The 22969-nt window shown below is 38.5% G+C and overlaps 3 protein-coding genes across 8 annotated transcripts; all 3 read right to left on the bottom strand.

Annotated features, from left to right (window-relative positions):
- Positions 1 to 2695: 2695 nt before the first annotated feature.
- Positions 2696 to 5061, bottom strand: LOC109195390 (uncharacterized). The gene is made up of 5 exons (XM_019347395.2): positions 4958 to 5061; positions 4159 to 4863; positions 3952 to 4077; positions 3818 to 3861; positions 2696 to 3691 (listed from the first exon to the last, which is right to left on the bottom strand). Exons 1-5 carry the CDS (start codon positions 5010 to 5012, stop codon positions 3572 to 3574), a joined length of 1050 nt encoding a protein of 349 aa, XP_019202940.1. The 5' UTR covers positions 5013 to 5061; the 3' UTR covers positions 2696 to 3571.
- Positions 5062 to 7717: 2656 nt separating this feature from the next.
- Positions 7718 to 22884, bottom strand: LOC102081666 (uncharacterized). 6 transcript variants are annotated; one of them, XM_019349688.2, is made up of 6 exons: positions 22728 to 22884; positions 21733 to 21892; positions 20924 to 21631; positions 20615 to 20740; positions 20478 to 20521; positions 19998 to 20381 (listed from the first exon to the last, which is right to left on the bottom strand). In XM_019349688.2, the coding sequence occupies exons 2-6, from the start codon at positions 21785 to 21787 to the stop codon at positions 20259 to 20261; spliced, it is 1056 nt and encodes a 351-aa protein (XP_019205233.1). In that variant the 5' UTR covers positions 21788 to 21892; positions 22728 to 22884; the 3' UTR covers positions 19998 to 20258. The 6 variants fall into 6 exon arrangements, with proteins under 6 accessions (XP_013129970.1, XP_005455277.1, XP_019205233.1 ...); XM_019349684.2 differs by having other exon boundaries at positions 21733 to 21905; XM_019349686.2 differs by having other exon boundaries at positions 21733 to 21910.
- Positions 12169 to 15060, bottom strand: LOC100697620 (uncharacterized). Its single transcript, XM_003450360.5, has 5 exons — positions 14932 to 15060; positions 14113 to 14820; positions 13886 to 14011; positions 13750 to 13793; positions 12169 to 13658 (listed from the first exon to the last, which is right to left on the bottom strand). Exons 1-5 carry the CDS (start codon positions 14984 to 14986, stop codon positions 13539 to 13541), a joined length of 1053 nt encoding a protein of 350 aa, XP_003450408.1. The 5' UTR covers positions 14987 to 15060; the 3' UTR covers positions 12169 to 13538.
- Positions 22885 to 22969: the final 85 nt, after the last annotated feature.

Here is a 22969-nt window from a genome sequence, read left to right on the forward strand (position 1 = left end):
AAAAATGTTGGTGGCCTCCACCTTTACAACCATTCCTGTTTTGGAGGTTGTCTTATCATTGCCTCTCCAGGGCACCTGTTGTTAATTTCATTAATACCAAAGTGCCCAACAACACGCTCTGCTACCTCACTGTGTGGACAAGTATCCCAAAAGTTAACCTGATCCTATACTCTGATTAAAAAGTCTTTGTGCCACCTTGTCTCAAATTTTATGTTCCAGCTGATTCATACGACTGGCTATTGTGTTTTAGATTCTACTATACTGTGTTGTAAATCACCACGGCAGACCCAATGGCATGAACATGCTTTGCAGCATACTTTATTAGCATGCACACGGTTGCTGTAACAGTACTCTCAATGGCTGCAGCTCTCCCGCTGCCAGCCGTACATATCACCAACAACAACAACAAACACGGGACCCAGTACAATATTTAAGTCAGCGGGGCATGATTGCGGATGCAGTGCAGGTGCATCCGCCTTCCCTGCACGGCACCGCATGGAACGCCCCGCCACATATGTGTTTAAAAGACTATCTGGAGATAGTGTTACTAGTTGGATCATGGTCTTTGAGTCTCTGTGGTTATGGATGTGACTGGGTGTACTGTATCTTTAATTATTATTTTTTGACCAATAAGAGCTCAGTACAGTACATTTCAATGCAGTAACCTTAGTAAGTGGCTTCAGCCACAATCACAATGACACTTCTGACAAAGAAAATTGTAGCTATTCACTGTCTACAGGCCTCACTTCCACTAATTAGAGTTGCTGAATTAAACTTCTCCAAACTGTGGTGCTGGGGGATTTTGGTGACTGTTTAATTTTTTTTCCCTTTCTATTTTTTAATTATCTGATAAAAAAAAAAAAGTGATCTGCTGTGTGGGCATTCTATTTTAATTTCCCTGTTATTTGGCTATCTGTGCATTTTACCCCTACAGTTTTGTGAAGGATCTGGACCCCACACAGCATTCAGGTGACTGTTTTGGTGTCTTTTATTTAGTGCACAGAAATGTTTCTTTGTGGTTTGGCACCAATATCTTTTCCTGGCAGTAAACACTCGACATACCTTCATCTCAGGTCGCCGGCTTCACTAAAAGGAAGGAGACCTTGCTAACACAATCATCTCCACCTGCCCCATCAGCGTTCCTGGCACAGCCCCCTGAGCCCACTGTAACAGCTCTGCACTGCAGCAGAGCCAGAGACCACACCTCTGCCACAAGTTTATAGATTACTAACCTAGCTTGTAACATAGCACCACTCTCTTTTGCAAATATGGTCACTGGCTTACAAAAAAACATCTCAACCCCCCCCCCGCCCGGCACTTCTAGAACTGCTATATGTTTGAGTGTCTGTGAAGGTTCACAATGATCCAGGTCGTCATAGTCTATGGAGCTTCAAAAGAAAAGCGTCTGGACTTGGTTTGAAAGAGGAGTGAAAGAAACCATCTATGTCCACTGTGAACGACTATCTTTGAACAGAGGTAGTGGTTTACGACACCAACCATCTGCCATCTATGAACCAGTTTTGAGATCCTTTCCCAGACGCCCTAACACCCATTCACATCCTGGGCCTTTTGACCTCAGGAAATCACATGATAGGGTGGGGCTAGGCTTCACAGTGGGTTCACCGGAAACCTTGGCTGATTGTGACCTATATCCGTTCTCACACCTTGGCTCATGTGATTAGGTAGAGAATCAAGAGGGGGGTCCATTGTCCCTCTTGGGGGACACTCCCATAGGGCTTTAATCTGGGACTCTCCACCATTTGACCCTAGAACTGAAGAAGCTTCTCGGATGAGAGGTGAAACACCTTCAAGCAACTTAAAGAAGTCCAGACGCTTTTCTTTCTAAGCTCCTTAGACTAAATGTTTGAGTGTTTCTCTGCATTACTATTCAATACATGAATAAACACTTTTCACTCTTCAATTAGCACACCTGTAATATGATCAGTATGACAGAACTGACCTGGGTAAGTACTTGGATCTCTTGTAGCAAATATGATTTAGTCATAATTGAATTAAATTGAAATAATTGAAAGACTGTATTTCATCCTAGTTATAATAAAAGTGAATATTCTGTTTCCCCTGTAGGCTGTACACCAATGGTTAAAAGGCCTGATTTCTTTGTCAATTTACTTTACTGTTATTTGTGGATAGAGTAGGTGAATGGCATTTGTCCTCCAGTACGTATGTGTGACAAAGCCAGATAAACCAGTAGTGTGAACTGAAGACTAAAATGACTACTGCTGCATAAGGTGAAGCCTTTCACTGGTTCACACACTAACAGGGCACATTCCTCACACACATCCTCTCAAACTGGCAGTCAGTGCTGCTGCTGCCCTGCATCGCTATCTATTGTTTGAATCTCTATATCAAACATTTTAGTAAGGAGTAGTTAGTTTGGGGCATCTGCTGCTGTAATAAATCAATAATTTAAACCTGAGTTGTCTGACTGAAATAGATTTATGTGATTATCAATGGATGTGCAGGGTAATTACCTGAAAATCACAAAGGAAAAACAATTACCACTTATTTCTCTTGTGAAACTTGTGGAATATTATCAATGAATCCACCCCACTAAAAAGTAGATGGGCTGGTAATTTCCACTCAAAGTGCATCTTTCTAGAAGTGTCACAGCCGGGCGGGCTGGTGTGTTTGTGGAGTGGACCCAAAAGCAGACACCAGAGAAATAACCTGATGTTTCAACAAAAAGCGAGCCTTTACTACAGCTAATACAAAAAAAGAGAACTACAAGACGAGGCGAAATGAGGGCGAAACTAAACCTAAACTGGGACTGAACACTGGCACAAATGATCGTGACGCCACAGGGGAAGCAAAACTAAACACACTGAACATGGAAACAAGATTTTCAAAATAAAACAGGAAACAAGGAGAGACATGAACTAGGACACGCAAGCTTGACACAAGAGACACAGAGAGGGAGAGGGACACAGAGGAGAGAGACACAAGGGAAACCTACATAGACAAGGAGATAACACATGACAAACGGAAAAAGACTCAAAAACAAGGAGACGTTGACGATAACCCAAATTTGGCTAAACTTAAACTAAGATGAACTAATAACAACCCCAGAACTTTATCTCGTAAGTAATCAAAAAATACAAAATAACTCAAAAAATAGTGGGTCAGAGATCCAGCCCCCCTGACAAGAAGTCTTATACATTTAATGAAGCATATTCAGAGAAAACTTTTATCTTCACTAAGCATTGTTCTGGTATTCACACTCTGTAACTCTGTCACACTCTGATGGATACATTGGAGGCAACTCATGGTCCAGTGTCATGGAGAAGGATGCTTCAGCATGTGGACAGGAATACCTGGGCAACTAATCTTCCAATTGGCAGATTCTACCACCTGAGCCACAGCAGCAGAAAGAAAGAAAGAGCATACATTTACAGTATGCCATACAGGTAAAATCACAAATACAGTTCCTAAGTGGCAATCATTCCTATTTAACCAGTATAAAACTACAAAAACATCTATGTAACAAGATAAGACTGCAGCCATTTCAAGGAGATTCAAAGAAATAACTACATGATTTACAAATATCCATCTTTTATTTGTTTATAGCCGAGTAAACACATTCATTCTCGGTGTTGTTTCTCTGTGTTCTTGATCTCTTGGGGATTTTAATGCTTAAAGCAGCATAATGAAGGCTGTCAGCATGCTGGTAACCCTGTTGAAAATGTGTACAAAGTAGATAAGAACATGATTTCAGATGTAAACAATGGCCATAACACAGAAGACTGTAAAAAGTTTGTTGAAGAGCGCTTTAACAAGTCATTAAAAAAAATATATTCACCTCCGAACTTGTTGTTGCAGGGCCTGAAAATCTTGCTTGAGATTCTGTTTGTGAAACATTGATTTAATTGATTTAACTGAAAATCCAACTTTAGCTAAAACCAGTCTACGCTGTTACCTAAAAGACTCACTTACCTGTCGATTGCTGTCTGTTTCTTTTGTTTGTCTTGTACAGCAAGTATCCCAGTAAAACACTGAGGATGGTGCTGAATGTCAAAGCTCCGCTCAAGAAATACACCAAGCCATGAGAATTAAACGTGCCTGCAAGACACCAGAAACAGAGCTTTTTCTTGTACTGAAAAATACTGATAAAGTGAGCAACAGGTAGAAAAGGTTACTCACCTTTAGGCTCCAGCTTGGTCCCATTTCCAAATAGGATGCGTCCACATGAGGTAACAGCACAGTAGTAGGTCCCAGCATGAGAAACACTCAAGTTGCTCATTGGCAAGCTGTAGACACAGGTGTGCGTTTGTGTGCTGGGTTTGTTATCACACTGATCGTTTCTGCCCAAATGTGTGTAAATGAGTCCAGGATGGGATTCGTCTGAGTCTTTGAACCAGTAAACACTGTGCTCTCCATCACAGGTCCCAGTGTGTACTGTACAGTTCAGAGTCACGGAGCCTCCTGGCTGGATGGTCTCAGATGCTGACTGCTGCACCACAGCTTTGATGTTCACACCTGAACCTTTTACACTGATGATGATGTTCTCTAAAAAGGTTAAAGTGTATGAATACTGAACACAGTAGTAAGTAGCTGAGTCTGAAATTTGCAAAGCTTTGATTGTCAAGTGATATTTGCCATCTTGTGTATCCAGTGTAAAGCGTGGGTTGTTCTTGAGCTCTTCATTAAAAGAGTTGTTCACATTATATTTGAAAAAGTGAGAGATGATCTTTGGTTTTTGTCCCAGATTTTGCTTAAACCAGAACACTCTTGCAGAAACGTGAGCATCATATAAACATTTTAGTGTCACTTTTCCACCAACTTGAGCTGATATGAAACGAGACTCTTGATGTTCAGATGAGAACATTTGCGACTCTGTCATCTGAACTATAGTGGAATTAAAGAAAAAAACAAATGCTTTTTCAGTTAAACGTAAAAACCTAACAACACAAAAATCTGAATCCATAGTAATGGAACTTACCCATTTTTCCGAATAACAGGCACAAAAGACAGAAGAAAAACACTGAAGACACCATTGTGGTGAGATTCTTGTGTAAAATGAAGGTTACTGATAGCTGCTCCACTTTTGAGAGGCAAGAATGTGTTTGATTGGCCAGCCAGAGGTGACACAGTATCTACTGTATGGAACTCACGATCACATGTTTACTGCTGCCTGTAGTGGAAAATACAGTATGATATCTAAGAAGAATTATACAGTCACATAAAGCCTGTTTTTTGGAATTACAACCACATCTAAAAGTATTGAAAGTGGAGTTTGGTCTACATTAGGTTTGTTATACTGTATAAACTGAATCAACGCAGAAGCTGCTCTGATCCAGTTTCATTTGATTTTCCAGTTTAATAATGATGTGTTTTTCATTGTAATAATTGATTCTCATTTCTAGCATATCCCATGCTGTAAAACACATTTAATTTAAAAGATGTGATGAGTAATAATTTGAGTATACAGAACTACAATTCCAGCAGTGAGCTCATTGTGGATAACAATAGAGTAAACCAGAAAACAGCAACACACGGCCCAGAAAGAGATCATTAGGAATATCAACATGAATACATTCACACAGGATTTTGGTATTTTACGTTCAGGATTATAATATCTTTGCTCTTAAGTTGCATGAATGAAATGTAACATTTGTAATTTATATTATTTACTCTGTACTCTACTGTTGTTTGAATAATGATTATCATACATCATTTTCAATAATGGTTTTGCATTCCGGATAAAAGAAGTATTCTGAGCTCATGAGTTGCAGCATGAAATAAACAAGACCTGTGGAAAACTACAGTTTTTGGGTGTTTACAGCAAGTGGACCTTAGGTCGTGATGTATGTGTGAGCGTAACAAGACATCCTGCTGAAAACCACAGAGGCCGTTGCACTGACACATCTAAACAGAAAAATGGTAAAAGTCACTGTGTTTGACAGGATGCACCCACTTTTAGCTTTCTGTGCCTGTTTGTCATAGACTAAAATGTTTACAGTAAAGACATTTTGAATTTGTGTCAAAGCTGTCTGTCAACGATGTTTTGCTAAAACAACATGACCAATGGGATGGGATTTACTTGTTGTCATCCTTCAATTGACAATAATTTGTCAGCTCTCCTTGTCCTATTTTAACAGACTCTGCTGTCAGACCACGTGCCTGAACTTGGGTCACCTTTTAAGGCCACAGGTTTGTTGCTTTTCTTCACACATCAGTATCCAGGATTTCCCCATCCTCTAACTATTAGCCATAAACAGTTTAATCTTTTTTAACAGTCAAAACACTTTAGACTATAAGTTACATCATTGGAAGTGCTTTACTCTTTCTTATGCATTTCCACCTCAACATGGACTTTTTTTCCCCAAATCCATGCTAATGGTCCTCACTCTCAACTAGCCCTACTTGAAAAATGTTGTCCCCTAATGCATCTTCCTTGCCTCATAAACAAATCCTTCTCTGCCCAAACAAAGCAGTCATACCACTTAATAAGAATCTGGCTTTGTACCTGCCAATAATAATAAGCATGTCGTTTCCTTAATGTAAAATTCCAATTTGATATCTGCAAATACTTGCAATCGACATAACTGGTAAATAGTTCATATTATTTGACTGGGCATATTCTTTTGCTGAAACAACCTCTCCTCATTTCAGCATATTACCCCTGATCATTTGTTCTGCAAGAGATTCAGTAGTGACCTCTCACATGGCATACCTTCCTAAATCTTGATGAGGTTATCCTTGCCATGTGCGAGCAAAAAGTAGTCATATTGACAACAAATATTTACCATAATCCTCCTTTACACACCCAACCCAGTACAGGCTGAACTAGGATTAACATCCGTGAAGTTGAGAACAAGAGACTTGGTGTTAGTGAGAGTATTCACCATGAGATCTAGAGTAAAGGTTAGGTGCTTTTTATCTTTTAAATTATTTTTGCAAGCTAAGTTGCAATCTAAAGCAAAATGGAGGAAAAACTGAAAATACAATGTAGTCGTACTTTAGGACTTATTAATATTAAACATAGCTCAGAGCTTGTTATTACTTTATGAAGGGCATTTAAATTAACGATCCTGTATGAAACGTGCAGTGCTAGGTATTGGCTGCATTTTTGGGGGCAATAGTTGTAAATAACTTTGCTGTTTGCAAAATTTGAGCATAAGTTTATAAAATTGTAGATTTATATCAATTGCACTAATACATTATGTCAAAATGAAAAAAATAACAGCGGATTCAGACATGTGAGTTTGTGCTGAAAAGAATGATACCAAACAAGGGAATATAAACAGTTTTTAATGGTGAAAAATGAAGGTAAAATTAAAAGTAGTCAAAAATGGCCAATTATACTCTGGAACCCAATAAATCATGAAAACTTAGGTTTAAATTTTCGGTCAAAAATTTCTTCATGACAGTGCAGATTTGTGCCATTTTTTGTAAATTATTTCTAAATTTAAAAAAAAATTACACATCCGTATGTGTAAAGAAATGATTTGGATTTTGCCATCCCATTTGATTTCCCTGCCACTCTAAGAAAATTTCTCTAGATCCACTCCTGCTTGGGACCTTATGTATTTAGGATAACAGATTAACTCTAGTTTATATATTGAACTTGGCATCAGAATTACTGCATTTCATGATCCATTCTCTTGAAGAGACAAGCTTGGCTTAATTCTCTCGTACACAATAATCACAGTCACTCAGACATGTTATCACTGAATTGAAATGGCACACAGACATTGTCTCAAGCTTGAAGTTCTTTTAGTCTTTATTGTGTTTATTGAGCTTCAAAAACATTAAATTTACAAAAGACTGTTGGCAGAGACTAGCAAAAAAATGTATATTGTGAACATGATGCAACAGAAAAGAGAAATAATACATTTCAAACACCGTGTCTTCTCTGCGTACTACTGCTTTACACTATAGTACACACATTCACTCCAGGTGTGATCCTTCTGACTTCTTGATCTGCGGCGCAGGTTGACAGTTGAAGATGGAAAATAGAGTCTTTCTGCCTCTTGGAAACCCTGGCAACAAAATACTTATTAATAAAAATATGTCGACAGATTGACTTTTGCGTAGAAAAATGGTAACTGAATAGTTACTGGTAATACGTCACCATTGCATCTGCTTTGGGGAGACTTGCTTGAGATTCTACAAGAACAACAAAAGTTTCTTATGTTTAAACTTCTGGAATAATTTGCAGGTTAAAAAAACCCCTAAACATTAGTTACCAGGAGATTTGCAGATGCATTTCTTGCTGATCACACACACTGAGAAAGCCAGCAATACACTCAGGATGGAGGTGACTGCAAAGGTGCCGATCCAGAAAACATTATCTGCATGAAGTCAGACATCGAGAGTCCTCGTTTACAGTTTTTTTATTTGGTTTTAGACAACTGGGTGGGATCTACTGTGGTCTTAATGTTACTCACGTTCAAAGTCCAGTTTTGTTCCATTTCCAAACAGTATGTGTCCACATGAAGCAACAGCACAGTAGTAGGTCCCAGCATGAGACAGATTCAGGTTATTCATTGGCAAGTTGTAGACACAGGTGTGTGTCTGTATCTTAGCTTCTTTCTCACACTGATCATTCCCACCCCAATGTGTGTAAATGAGTCCAGGATGGGATTGAGAATTTTCTGAGTTTTTGAACCAGTACACACTGGTTTCTTCATCACAGGTCCCAGTGTGTACTGTACAGTTCAGAGTCACAGAGTCTCCTGGCTGGATGATCTCAGATGCTGACTGTTGGACCACAGCTTGGACGTTTGACTCTGCATCGTTAACAATAACAGTAATGCTTTCTGAAAATGTTAATCTGTATAAATAAGAGGTCATACAGTAGTAAGTTGCTGAGTCTGAAATTTGTAAATCTCTAATCATCAAGTGGTTTTTGCCATTTTCAGTATCCAGTGAAAAGCGGAGATTGTTCTTGAATTCGCCAAAAAATGTGTTATTTTTTTCATATATGTAGGAGTAAGAGATGAGCTTTGGTTTCTGTCCAAGAGGTTGTTTATACCAGTAAAGCCTTGCAGCAACCTCACCTTCGTAGAAACATTTCAAAATCAAGTTGTCACTCGTTTTACGTGACACAAAAGCGCTCTTCTGATGACCAGATGAGGACAGCTCTAGATCAGTCAGATGAGCTGAATTGAAATATGAAATAAAGCAAATGTAAGGCAAAAGTGAAAGAATTCAATATTCTTAGAGAGGAGAAATGAACCTACAAGAGTTAGGAACAAACACACAACTCACCCACAGTCCCAGATAACAGTATTGCAAAATAAAAAGCCAGCAGTGAAAAAGCCATTGTGCAGAAAATTGCTGTGTGAAAAAAAGAAAGGAAAAAACCCTCTTTTCTACTCTTTATAGGCAGGACTGTGTTTGATTGGCCGACTAAATGTGACGCTGCGCTGTATGTCCTACTTAGGAAATGCAACGTGCTCACTGGAAACCATAGTATCACGTTTTGTTTTTTATAACAATAAATGCTGACATTGTGAGATGTCTATTAAGCACAAAATTTTTAAAAAGGGTGAAAGAGCATAGTAACTCTCATTTACGTTCTACAGCCTAGAATAGAATAATAAAAAAGTAAAGTGAAGGTGGTGGATTTTGCAAAAGTTGCCAAATTGAATTTAATGATAATTGGTTGATTTTTTTGGACAATATCTGTATCACTATTAAACAGACCATTGGCCTTGGGGAAGCATATCCTTAGGAAATTTATATACAAAAACGAATTACTTATGTAGTGTAGTTTGCAACATAAAACAAGTAGTTTGTTTTAAAACTGCAGAATTTGATGTTATACTGCTGACATAATAATCTAAATATGAACTTATATTCACTTTATACACTGATGTTTATATTGGCATTTTTGAGTGTTTCCTTGGTCTTGATCTAAAACATTTTTGTGTCTGCATAATATTAACATCCTGTCAAAAACAGTAAATGGCTGTGCACCGAGAGAGGAAAGAACGTATGATTTCAGTCAGTTTCTAAGAATTTTTTTTTTAAAAGGCAGAATCAGGTCATATCCTGCTTGTAACCACAAAGATCACAGAATAGATAATACGGCCAAGTAGTTACACATTACTAAAGCCTGTCTAAGCTTAAAGAGATCTTATCTTTAGACCGAAAACCACGATTTAAAGACCAATATCAAAAGAATATTTCCAACTTCACAATGCATCTTCAATGAGATTCTTAAAAAAAAAAACCAAAACACAAAGCCCTGGTTTCTTTGCGCTAGAGTAAAATTCCTCCTCCTCTGATCTCGATTAGTTGGATGACTTGAACTCAAAGCTACATTACAGAGGTTGTTTGAACTTTGACAAAAAGTAACAGCTATGTCTGAAAAAGAAGAGCATATGTGCAATTTGTCTTGTTATTGGGGAAAACCTGGGGTATCCACACAACTCTTTTTAATCCCTTTTGAGTATCTCAAATCCTCAATCCTCCTCTTCACAGTACTCCTCACAGCAGCTGAGCAAAAGACACTGAGGTGAGTTTAAGCATGAATCACAAATGGAACAGCTTTGAAACCACATGTAGTGCACTGATTTGGCGCTTTGTGAAAACTCCAGTTTAAGTAGCCAGGGTGAAGTTGGCTGCAAGAAAACAAAACTAAGAGGGAATTCATAAGGAACTTCTCTTGCGGCTGGTTCAGTAAATTTAGTTCAGAAAGTGATGGAACCGGCAGTTTATGAATCTGTGAGGTTTCTGCTCTCAGCGCCCTATGGCATGATCGTGTACGTGGTGATGATCGTCGCACTTTGTGTTTACTTCTTTTTTCAGAATCTATTTACCTGCTCTTTAACCATTTCCTGTGTTACAGTAGCTTTGTTTTGTGGTTTTGTGAGCTTTTAGTTGAGATTCTGACATTTCTGTGGATATCACCTATATTTAAATAACAGATCTGGCGGTACATTCCAGATGTTCTCCCTCTCTCCCCCAGTAATGGGGGCATTGAGTTTCAATGGATTGAATGCAGAACTAAAGATGGAGTGAAATATAAAATAAGCTTTTATCGCTGTCTGTTCAAGATAAACATTCAAAATAATCCAAGGGAAAACAGAAAAAATACAAGGAAAAAACAATAAACGCAAAGTAAGGAGGTTAGGGGAAATAGGATGGAAACACAGCAGTAGCAAATCAGGGATAATGAGACATGGGAAGTTATTTAGTACAAGGTACGTAGGACTATCAAAATAAAACAGGAAGTACCCAACAAGGGAATCTCTAACACAGAGGCTGAGACTTAATGGGAGACGCAGGGATTCAGATAAACAAAAACTCCAGGAATTATTACAATCACTTAAACCCCATAATATTAAGTTAAAAGAACTAAAGTAGCCACCCTTCGCTTTGTTGACAGCACTGAAAACCCTTGGCCTTCTCTCAAGGAGCTTTATGATGTAGTCACCTGAAATGGTTTCACTTCACATTTGTGCCTTGTCAGGGTTCATTTGTGGAATTTGTTGCCTTTTTTGAGATTTTTTGAGGCCAGGAAACACAAGGAATGGACATTAGACCAGTGGAAATCTGTGCTTTGGTCTGATGAGTCCAAATCTGAGAGCTTTGGTTCCACCCGGCGTGTCTTTTGTGCGATGCAGAAAAAATGAACAGACTGTCTCTACATGCATGGTTCCCAATGTGAAGCATGGTGGTGGAGGTGTGATGGTGTGAGGGTGCTTTGCTAGTGACACTTTTGGGGATTTTTTTTTTTTAATTAAAGGCACACTAAACCAGCATGGCTACCACAGCATCCCGTAGCAACATGCCATCCCATCCGGTTTGCGTTTAGCTGGACCAGAGTGAGGGCAAAAGGGCCAACAAGTAATCAGCATCTCTGTGAACTCCTTCTAGACTGCTGGAAAACCATTTCAGGCGACTACCTCATGAAGCTCATTGAGATGTACATATCGGTATATATACATATACACACACGTACATACATGGATGTCAATATATATAGAGAGAGATATGGACACGCATACCAGGACCCAAGCCATTGGAGAGGTTTAAAAACAACTAATAGACCCTTGAAATCAACTCTGTATTTAACTGTCAGCCAATGTAAAAATGCAAATATCAGAGTAATACTCTCTCTCTTTTTGGTAACTGTCAGTAGCTGCAAGTACTTCTCTTGCAGCTGCATTTTCGATGAGTTGCAGGTGGGACAGGCTATTCAGAATCAGAATACTTTATTAATCCCTATGGAAAGTATGTATTTACAGTTGCTCCAAGACAGTAAGAACAGTAACATGCTGAACATGTGAACATGCTGAATTAAATAATACAGTATATTACAAAGTTTACAAAATATAAGAACTAGCTATACTATATACAAATAGCTAAATTATAAATATCCAGAACATTACAGAGAGGGAAACTACATGTATATGATTGACATTTTACTTTAAAATGAGAACTTTGTTATTTTCACTGTAGAGAATGTGCAACAGACAAAATCCTGACCATTGTTCAACAGATGTTTAAAAGACCTCAGCCGCCTTAAAAAATAGAGACGACTCTGGAATCCTGGCGAGCTTGATCAAGATCAGAGGTCAGATTTACTGAAAATCTTGTGAACACAATAACTCATATCTACTAAAATTCTTGGATGAATTTGAATATTTGTGAGATCAGGGGGAATGTGTTCTTGAATTCTTGTGAACACCATAAATGAAGATCTCTCCTAGGGTTTTCAAAGTGATAGCATACATTTATATTTTAGAATTCAGTGAGCTTGACCTACAGGTCAAGGTCAAAGATAAGGTTTTTCTAAGTGTTGGGAATGTCACTCAAGAAGAATGTCACTTGGTATTTTCAAATTTATACAATACATCTAGTAGGAGGCTGAGGGATTGCACTGGTAGCCACCAGTATATATTTTTAGAAAAAAGTGTATATAATAATTTAACTGGTTCATCTTCTATTTGCTGTGACCTATCTCTTGACGATGCTCTTCTATAGCTTCAAATTAATTGCAGCAAATTCCTAGATTGGCTCTGGTACTAATCTGTATAGTACCTGAAGTAGTAATACTGGCAATTTGGAATGGCTCAAAACACAAGATCATTGATGTTGCACTGACAGAGATAAAATGAAAAAGAGAGTCTACAGCCATAGCCTAGCAGCTTTATTTAGTCACAGTACTGGTTTTTTAGTAAATGTGAATGCCTAAAATCCAATAAAACGGTTCAAAAAAGGAGGAAAAAACTGAAACCTTGGAATTTGTTTGTAGTCTGGCACGAAAACTTCATTTATACAGAGAGTATCTCTTAAATAACAGTTTTTTTACAACCTTGAGATCAAATATTTATTAAAATGAATACATACTGATCAGAAATGTATATGTATTTAAAAATAATAATTCCTCAAGTAACAGCGAATGAATCCTGTTGGAATATGGATGGGAGACAAGCTACAGACATGCATTCCCCCGATTTTCCAGTTGCAGTTGGGCTAGAATGTTAGTACTGGTCATAAATTGTATTGAACAGAATGTAGAATTGTTTTGTCTGATCAACATTTAAACATTGAAATGTCCATATTTACTGCTTTATGCTGGAGTACACACATTCACTCTTGGTGTTGTCTTTCTGTCTTCTTGATCTGTTAAGTTGCTTAGCACTTAAAGCTGCATAATGGAGGCTGTCTGCATCTTGACAAGCCTGTCAAGAGAATATGCAAAATTAATTTGAGATATTTCCTTTACAGAAATTTAGCATTGTTTTATTAGTAAGTAACTGGGATTTGATTTACCTCTGAATTTGCTGTTGAAGGAGTTGGTAATTGTGCATGAGACTCTAATAGTCAAAGACAAAAAAACACTCAGATTGAAAGGCTAAAAGACAAACGTAAGAAATTCAAGCTATCAGGCACAAGCAGTACCACATACCTGGGCAAAGGCAGTTGTTTCTCTTGATTGTCTTGCATACTGAGAAAACCAGTAGGAGAACCAGGATGGTACTGAATGCCAAAGCTCCACTCAAGTAGTACACCAAGACAAGAAAATCTGCCTCACCTGCAGTTAGCCAGTCATCGGAAAGAGATTTTTAGCTTTTATGTCTTATGTTCTTATAAGAAGTGGTCAGAATTGACCGTAAATGACTCTTCAGTACTCACGGCTAAGATCCAATCTGGTCCCGTTTCCAAACACTATGTGTCCACATGAATCAACAGCACAGTAGTAGGTCCCAGCATGAGACAGATTCAGATCCTTCATTGGCAGGTTGTAGATACAGGCGTCTGCTTGTGGGTTAGTTTTCGTCCTACAATAATCATTTTTGCCTCCATAAGTATAAATCAGTCCTGGACGAGATGCTTCTGTTTCTTTGAACCAGTAAACACTGTGTTCTTCATCACAGGTCCCAGTGTGTACTGTGCAGTTCAGAGTCACAGAGCCTCCTGGCTGGACGGTCTCAGATGGTGACTGCTGGACTAAAGCTGGGTTTTTCAAACCTGCCTCCCTTACTTTGACAATGGTACCCTCTGCAAAAGTTAACACAAATCTATAGCTGCATGCACAGTAGTAAGTAGCTGAGTCATTGATTTTCAAATCTGAAATGTTCAAGTTATTTCTTCTGTTTTTTGTATCCAGTGTAAACCGTGGATTGTTCTGGAATTCATCATGAAAAGTGATTTTTGTATCGTACACGTAGAAGGTAGAGATTAGCCTCGGTTTCTGTCCCAGAATTTGCTTATACCACAAGATCCACGCTGAATCGTCACCTTCATAGAAACAATGCAAACTCACATTTTCTCCAACATCAGCTAAGATAAAATCTTTTTCTTGATTAACAGATGCCTGTGGTTGCAGATGGGTCTTCTGGACTACAATAAAAATCAAAATAAAAGCAAATGAAGAGTCAGTTCAACATATTCATTAACTTAAAATGGAAAAACTTGAAGAGATGTTAAAAAGAAAACAGAAACACAACTTACCCAATTTCCCCAGGAACAAACATGTCAGATAAAAGACAAACTTTGCAGGTGTCATCGTGTTCAAATCGTTTTGTCAAATGAAAAGAATCTTGATGCTTTCTCCACTCTGAAGACCCAAGACTGATCTTGATTGGCCAGTCTACAGTGACACTGTACGTCCTACTATGGAAACATAATCACATGTTCACAACCACCTATGGTGTTAAGTTTGGTTCGTAATATCATGAGCATATATGAAGAGCATTGAGGCTCTTTACTAGTGCAGTATATGTTCATAAAGGAAAATTACATTAATGTCATTAGTTTACAGCTTAGAGACTGGTGACACCTTAGAGTGGATTCTGCTCAGTATTTGGCACTGAAACATGATTATTTAGAGTTTGTTTCTGAGTGTCCAAATGACTTTTTATTAAAGCAGAAAGGCCAGTGCATTTGCATAATTAAATCACAATTTGAATTCATTGTTTGGATATGCATCCCAAATACTCCAAAGAACTTTTCAAATTAATCTCTTATTTCACTTTTAAATTTTATGTGAAATTTAGTTATTTTTATAGAAATGCTTGTTTTGAAATGTGTTGTTGTTTCTTTGCTTTGAGCAGCAGGGAAAAAAAGCTGTGTTAGGGTAGTAAGATGGTGGTACAAACACAACCCACACACAAAACCTCCAAATGTGCATAGGTATAATGGGAGTAGTCGTAATGGTAGTGCAATTCAAGTGATGTGATTTCTTCCGCTGAATAGTTTTAAATGATCTGCTAAGGAACTTGGATGTTATGTTAGATTTGTTTTTGTTTGTTTTGTTTTTTATTTCTGCTTATTGGAACACAAATACCCCAGTTCAACTAGTCTATTCTATTCATTGATGTAAATAGTACTCTAAATATTTCACCCAAGTAGTATTACGATACCTAAAAATCCACCACTTTTGGTGGTATGTTTAAAGGTGCTAATGGTGCATTTATGTGGGTGTGGAACTACCTTTACATCCTGCTCAAAAACCACATGAGCTGCTGCACAAACAGAGACTGACAGAGTTTGAAAACAAACATATGAGGGGAAAGATGTCGGTGTGGTGACCACTTCTTCTTTTCTGCATTCACACTGATGCAAGTCAAAGCATGTAGCTATATAGGTACTTGACTATTATGGTTCATCTTCAAAGCTATCCAAATATAATGAGTATTTTACTTTTGTATTTCCTCAGCCCAGTAGACAGAGCTGTGTGCTTTTGTTTGTCAGATTCTAGAGACTTAGTTATGGACACTTTGTTCTACTTCTTAACCACAGAGGATCTGTCTCTCATGAAACCCTTCTGCAGCCAACTAACATCGTTCTGGGCTTCCCTGATTTTGGCTTCCAACCTTCTTCTAAATGGAAGGTTCTCTTTACATGCATTTTTGATCTTATACCCAAGTGTTAATAGTATTACAGTGAGAAAGTAGCACGCTCAATGGTTTCTGTCATACTGGTACTGGGGATGGTGAGTACAGTAGAGCTGTGTTAACGTCTGCAAGATTGTCTTCTGGTAAAAGTTTGTCAGTGAGCCAGGTAAGGCATGGTCTTGGACATTTCTGTAGAAGGAGGAGGTGGTTGGGTATTGTCTAGATCAACAATGCTCTCTTTTACCAGGTTCAGTTCATTATGTCCATACATTTCATATTGGATCTGTGGTTATAGTAGCACAGCATTACTTCCATGCTCCCAGTCCTTGTCCATATATGTCTGTTTTCCATTAATCTAATGCTCACCATTATGTCCTGGTTCATTAACATGTGGTGCAAATCTTTCTAAGCTTGGCAATGTCTGAGCTATATGTCTCTTGCATGTTCTTAGGCCTTGATAACACTTGGAGTGTAGTACAGTGTATCCTCACCGGAGGACTGGGCTTCCAACTTCCAATCTATCATTCCAAAGACAGTAATGTTCAAATAACCCAGCACATCTAGACTTTGGAATATTTCCAAACTTCACAGTCTGCTGTCTAATTCCAGGGCTTGCAACCATGGCACTGGCATGGTGGTTAGCGCTGTTGCTTCACAGCTGAAAGGTTCAGAGTTCAATTCCACCATCAGACCAGGGTCTTTCTGTGTGGAGTTTAAATGTTTTCCCTGTGTTTCTCTGGGTACTCCAGCTTCTCCCCACAGTCCAAAGCCATGCCTGGGGTTAGGTTAACTGGTAACTCTAATAATATTTAACAACGACTTAAGTAAACTCCAAGATTCACTAAGAGCAATAACTTAAAGCAAATGCTTTCTGTATCAGTCTCTCACACTGTTGTGGAGAAATTTTGGCCCACTCTTCCTTACAATGTTGCTTTAGTTCATCATGGTTTGGGGTATTTGGGCATGCACTGCTCTCTTGCAAAACATTGATTCTTTTGTTATTCAGCTGTTCCGTTGTACATTTGCTAGATTCGGATCAGTGTCCTGTTTCATAATACAGTTAAAGCCAAACTTTAGCTGTTGGACAGAGTGCCTCACATTTGACTCTGCCCAGGTGTTATGGATGCAAAAAAAGCCAAAATCATTACCACCGCATTCAACTTAACAACTAGTACAAGGTGTTTTGTGCTGATGCTGTGTTTGGTTTTCAGCGACTGTGGTGTTGTGCACTATAGCCAAACATCCAATTTTATCGACTCTGTCCAACAGACATTATTGTACAAGACTTGTTGTTTGTTCTAATGCAACTTCCAAAAAATATCCCACGTTGTGTTCTTTTTAAAATAGACTATCTCCTGACAACCCTTCGAAACAACTTACACTTATTCTGTTTTTTCTAATCATGCTCTAATGAACATTTAAGTTGGTAACTGAGCATGTCTGAGATGAATCTGAGACATACTTTTTTTTGCAGTTTCTCTGAGCATTGTACAGTATGACAATGGGTTGAATTTGACAACCACTGTGGGCTAATTTTAACAGTTTCCATTTGTGAATAATATTTCTCACTGTTGAATGATGGACATCAGTTTGTTTGGAAATGGTCAGATTGATGGGCAGCATCTCTACAACAATCATTGGTGATGTCTTTCCTTCTTGGCATTGTAGTAGCACATACCTGAATGCTCTAGACCAATGCTCACGATCAAACATCATTAGGTGATCAGTCAGTGTGACCACCTCTATAAAAGCCCAAAATTTGACAGTATATTTCATTGTCAGCACATTGGCAACTACTTACCCTTAGTTCCTATGAAGGCAAAATCCGAGACTAGTGATAATAACCTATAGAGAAACTAAATCTCAACAACAAACTTTTGATGTTTAAAACTACATGCACAGTATTTTGAATTGTCAAATTTCAAAATCCTCCAATAATTAATGGCAGCTTTTCTAGCCACAGTCATCTCCTAATTCCACTGCTGGTTTGGGATAAGTGAGGACTGTCACATGTACTATACAATACATGCTTGTCCTGCTAGACCTCAGTGCTGCGTTCGATACTGTTGACCATAATATCCTATTAGAGCGATTAGAACATGCTGTAGGTATTACAGGTACTGCACTGCAGTGGTTTGTATCATATCTATCTAATAGACTCCAGTTTGTACATGTAAATGGAGAGTCCTCTTCAGACACTAAGGTCAATTATGGTGTTCCACAGGGTTCAGTGCTAGGACCAATTCTATTTACATTATACATGCTTCCCCTAGGCAACATCATTAGAAGACATAGCATAAATTTTCACTGCTATGCAGATGACACGCAGCTCTATCTATCCATGAAGCCAGGTAACACACACCAATTAGTTAAACTGCAGGAATGTCTTAAAGACATAAAGACCTGGATGGCCGCTAACTTTCTGCTTCTTAATTCAGATAAAACTGAGGTTATTGTACTCGGCCCTGAAAATCTTAGAAATATGGTATCTAAGCAGATTCTTACTCTGGATGGCATTACCTTGGCCTCCAGTAACACTGTGAGAAACCTTGGAGTCATTTTTGACCAGGACATGTCCTTCAATGCACATATTAAACAAATATGTAAGACTGCTTTCTTCCATTTGCGCAACATCTCTAAAATTAGAAATATCCTGTCTCAGAGTGATGCTGAAAAACTAGTTCATGCATTTATTACTTCCAGGCTGGACTACTGTAATTCACTATTATCAGGATGTCCTAAAAACTCGCTGAGAAGCCTTCAGCTAATCCAAAATGCTGCAGCAAGGGTACTGACAGGGACTAGAAAGAGAGAGCAGATTTCTCCTGTTTTGGCTTCCCTTCATTGGCTTCCTGTTAAATCCAGAATTGATTTCAAAATCCTGCTCCTCACATACAAGGTCTTAAATAATCAGGCCCCATCTTATCTTAATGACCTTGTAGTACCATATCACCCTATTAGAGCACTTCGCTCTTGCACTGCAGGCCTACTTGTTGTTCCTAGAGTATTTAAAAGTAGAATGGGAGGCAGAGCCTTCAGTTTTCAGGCCCCTCTTCTGTGGAACCAGCTTCCAGTTTGGATTCGGGAGACAGACACTATCTCTACTTTCAAGATTAGGCTTAAAACTTTCCTTTTTGCTAAAGCATATAGTTAGGGCTGGACCAGGTGACCCTGAATCCTCCCTTAGTTATGCTGCAATAGACGTAGGCTGCCGGGGATTCCCATGATGCATTGAGTTTTTCCCTTCCAGTCACCTTTCTCACTCACTATGTGCTAATAGACCTCTCTGCATCGAATCATATCTGTTATTAATCTCTGTCTCTCTTCCACAGCATGTCTTTCATCCTGTTTTCCTTCTTTCACCCCAACCGGTCGCAGCAGATGGCCGCCCCTCCCTGAGCCTGGTTCTGCCGGAGGTTTCTTCCTGTTAAAAGGGAGTTTTTCCTTCCCACTGTCGCCAAAGTGCTTGCTCATAGGGGGTCATATGATTGTTGGGTTTTTCTCTGTATTTATTATTGTGCTATCTACTGTACAATATAAAGCGCCTTGAGGCGACTTTTGTTGTGATTTGGCGCTATATAAATAAAATTGAATTGAATTGAATTGAATAGGGAGCTACCAGATAGCCAAAAGGAGTAAACACGCATGCACTCAAGTTCTTCATAATGACATTTACTTTATTTTGTCCTTAAACACATGGCAAGAATTCCAGAGCATTATATGAAGTGCATCAAAATCAAGAAATATGTGATATATTTCATCTGTCAAGTCTATAAATGACTGTAAAGGAATCATATTAGGATCCATCTTGGAATTCCAAACAAAAACAAACAAAAACAGACAGAGAGAGCAAAGAAATACACATATTACTCAGAAAACGTTTTTAAAATCAAAAATGTACAACTACTTCTCTGTCACAACTCTAAAGAAAGAAAGAGACAGTCATTGCTTTACACTGGAGTACACACATTCACTCATGGCGTCATCCTTAAGTCTTCTTGATTGTTTTGTCTGGTTTACACGTAAAGCAGCATAATGCAGGCTGTCTGCATCTCGGTAACCCTGCTAACAAAATAATATATTAATACATTGTAACTGCTTCATATGTGCATTGTATTGGAAGATTTGTGCTTGTGTAAGTTAAACTCCAGTCATATTTACCTCTGCATTGGTTGTGTGGGGAGATGACTGTCCTACATGAGACTCTGGTTGTAAATGTTGAAGAAAAAGTAATTTTACTAAAAATAATTTTTTTTTAAATTACAGTTTAAGCTTCTAGCAATGAAAATACACTGTACCTGAATATTGGCAGCAGTTTCTCCCATTCATCTTGCATATCAGGAAAGCCAGAAAGCCAGAAAGAATCATGATGACTATCAAAGCACCACCCAAAAAATACACTAAACGCCATGACTCCACCTCCCCTGTAAAACCCAAAAGCAAGATCACAACTTAAACCTTTTTTCCAAAGTTAACATAAATACTATTGAGTAAAATCAGACCATTCCCGTAGAAAATCTGCTCACTTTGAAAGTCCAACTTTGTCCCATTCCCTGTTGGGTGGGATCTACAGTATTTTTACTAAGCTTAGTCTTGACGTTACTCACGTTCAAAGTCCAGTTTTGTCCCCTTTCCAAACAGTATGTGTCCACATGAGGCAACAGCACAGTAGTAGGTCCCAGCATGAGACAGATTTAGACCATTCATCGGCAGGGTGTAGACGCAGGTGTTAGTTTGAGTTTGAGTTTTTCTCTCGCACTGATCATTCCCGCCTCCATGGGTGTAAATGAGTCCTGGATGTTGAGATTCTTCTGTTTTTTTGAACCAGTAAATGCTGCGTTCTCCATCACAGGTCCCAGTGTGTACTGTACAGTTTAGAGTCACAGAGCCTCCAGGCTGGATGGTTTCAGAAGCAGACTGCTGGACTAAAGCTTTGATGCTCAAACCTTGACTCTTTACAATGACTTTGGTACCCTCTCCAAATTCAAACATATATGAAAGACCACTTGCACAGAAGTAAGTTGCTGTATCGGTGATTTGTATGTTGGAAATCTGTAAGTAGTTTATACCAACTTTAGTTTCCAGTGTAAAGCGTGGATTGTCCTTGAACTCATCATAAAAAGTTCCATTTTTGTCAAATTTATAGGTATTAGCGATCAGCTGTAGCTTCTGTCCCAGTTGTTGCTTGTACCAGTAATACGTTGTAGCATCACTGTCATGAACACATCGCAAAATCAACGCGTCTCCAACTTTAGCAGATACAAATCCTTTCTCTTGATGCAAATTCCTGGGTTGTTTCAGATGATTCATCTGAGCTAAATGGGGTACAGAACAGAATTTTTTTTAACCAGAATGATACATTTAAAATACATTACATAAATAGTTGTTTTTGTCTTTTAAATAAAATGCAACTTACCAAATTCCACCAAGAAGAGGCATGTCAGATAGAAGACAAGCTTCGGAGGTGTCATCTTGTTGAAATTGCCGTGTTGAGTGAAAAGCACTGCTCTACATCTTCACTCTCTTCAGAGACAAGACTGTTTTGATTGGCCGGGAGGGTAGATGATCACATCCACCTACAGAAGCAATCTTAGCTCCATAAGAAGAAGCAGTTGGGTCACACTATATGACGTACTTTACGGCTTCTGACACTTTTTCAAATCACTGATAAATAATTGACCTTTATACAACATATTAGAATTTAAAGCAGAGTTCAGTTATACTTAAGTTTTCGGACTGGCATTAACTTCATATTGTTCTACATAATAACTGCAGTCAGTAATTATATATATGACTTATCATTGCAAGGCATCAAACATCTCGTCTGTAAAAATGAACTCAAAAACAACCAGTTTCCAGTTTTTTATCCCATAGATTTTATATAAAAGATTGATTTAGCAAGCGTGACATTATCCATTAGATATCAAAGTCCCACTGTAAAGTCTCAAGTTAAGTATTTTGACTGTCAACATCTTGATTTTTTTTTAAACTGGATTTGATAATTCACTGGTGGCTTTGACTGACTGAGATAAGCCAGCCTCTTAAGCCCCAACAAACCCGGTACCGGGGTCAGTGGAGCTCAAGTGGTATGTAACCCTCCAAGACGTCAAGCCTTTTATGGAAATATCAACACGTGTTATTCACAGAAACCTTAGAATCTCAGCTAAATGCTAGCATAAACCATTTCTACAAGAAAGAGCAGTTAAGCAAATGAGCAAAAGTCCGCTAAACACACACAACTGAGCCAAGACATCTCCAGACTTCATGTAACAATGTAAACAATGGCAAGTTAGTTATCTTAGCTCTCACCAATTCCAAAACAGCGAGTTTCAAAATTCACTGAACCAGCCGGAAAAGGATACCACAAAAATGCATAGCGGTGCAAATGTGCTAATACAGAAATTTGCTTACCAGACCGGTTTCCTCCGCTGTTTTCACCGGTAGCCAATAGCCGCTGTAGTTCCAGATAATGGCTGCAGTAACACACTGCATCAGAGCCACTTACATCAACAGTCGCCATTTTAGGCCCAGTGACAGACACATGACGTGACATACATGTCATACATTTGGGGTCATGTTGGGTCTGGTCTTGCAACTTCTGATTGGTTGAAGTGAAGGGAACGTGGCATCATTACCGTGATTCTATTGGTTCA

Source organism: Oreochromis niloticus, linkage group LG3 (genome assembly GCF_001858045.2).
Source record: "Oreochromis niloticus isolate F11D_XX linkage group LG3, O_niloticus_UMD_NMBU, whole genome shotgun sequence".
NCBI lineage: Eukaryota > Metazoa > Chordata > Actinopteri > Cichliformes > Cichlidae > Oreochromis > Oreochromis niloticus.

Excerpts from the sequence above, each read along its gene's own strand:
- LOC100697620 (XM_003450360.5), bottom strand. The coding sequence starts at position 14,986 with ATGACACCTGCAAAGTTTGTCTTTTATCTGACATGTTTGTTCCTGGGG. Across the intron at positions 14,012-14,112 it reads GACCAGATTGGATCTTAGCC|GTGAGGCAGATTTTCTTGTC; the intron begins GTGAGTACTGAA and ends GGCTAACTGCAG. Across the intron at positions 13,794-13,885 it reads AAACAACTGCCTTTGCCCAG|AGTCTCATGCACAATTACCA; the intron begins GTATGTGGTACT and ends TTTGACTATTAG.
- LOC109195390 (XM_019347395.2), bottom strand. The coding sequence starts at position 5,012 with ATGGTGTCTTCAGTGTTTTTCTTCTGTCTTTTGTGCCTGTTATTCGGA. Across the intron at positions 4,078-4,158 it reads GACCAAGCTGGAGCCTAAAG|GCACGTTTAATTCTCATGGC; the intron begins GTGAGTAACCTT and ends GGTGTCTTGCAG. Across the intron at positions 3,692-3,817 it reads CTGCAACAACAAGTTCGGAG|GGTTACCAGCATGCTGACAG; the intron begins GTGAATATATTT and ends CATTTTCAACAG.
- LOC102081666 (XM_019349688.2), bottom strand. The coding sequence starts at position 21,787 with ATGACACCTCCGAAGCTTGTCTTCTATCTGACATGCCTCTTCTTGGTG. Across the intron at positions 21,632-21,732 it reads CCTCTTCTTGGTGGAATTTG|CTCAGATGAATCATCTGAAA; the intron begins GTAAGTTGCATT and ends TACCCCATTTAG. Across the intron at positions 20,741-20,923 it reads GACAAAACTGGACTTTGAAC|GGGAGGTGGAGTCATGGCGT; the intron begins GTGAGTAACGTC and ends TGGGTTTTACAG.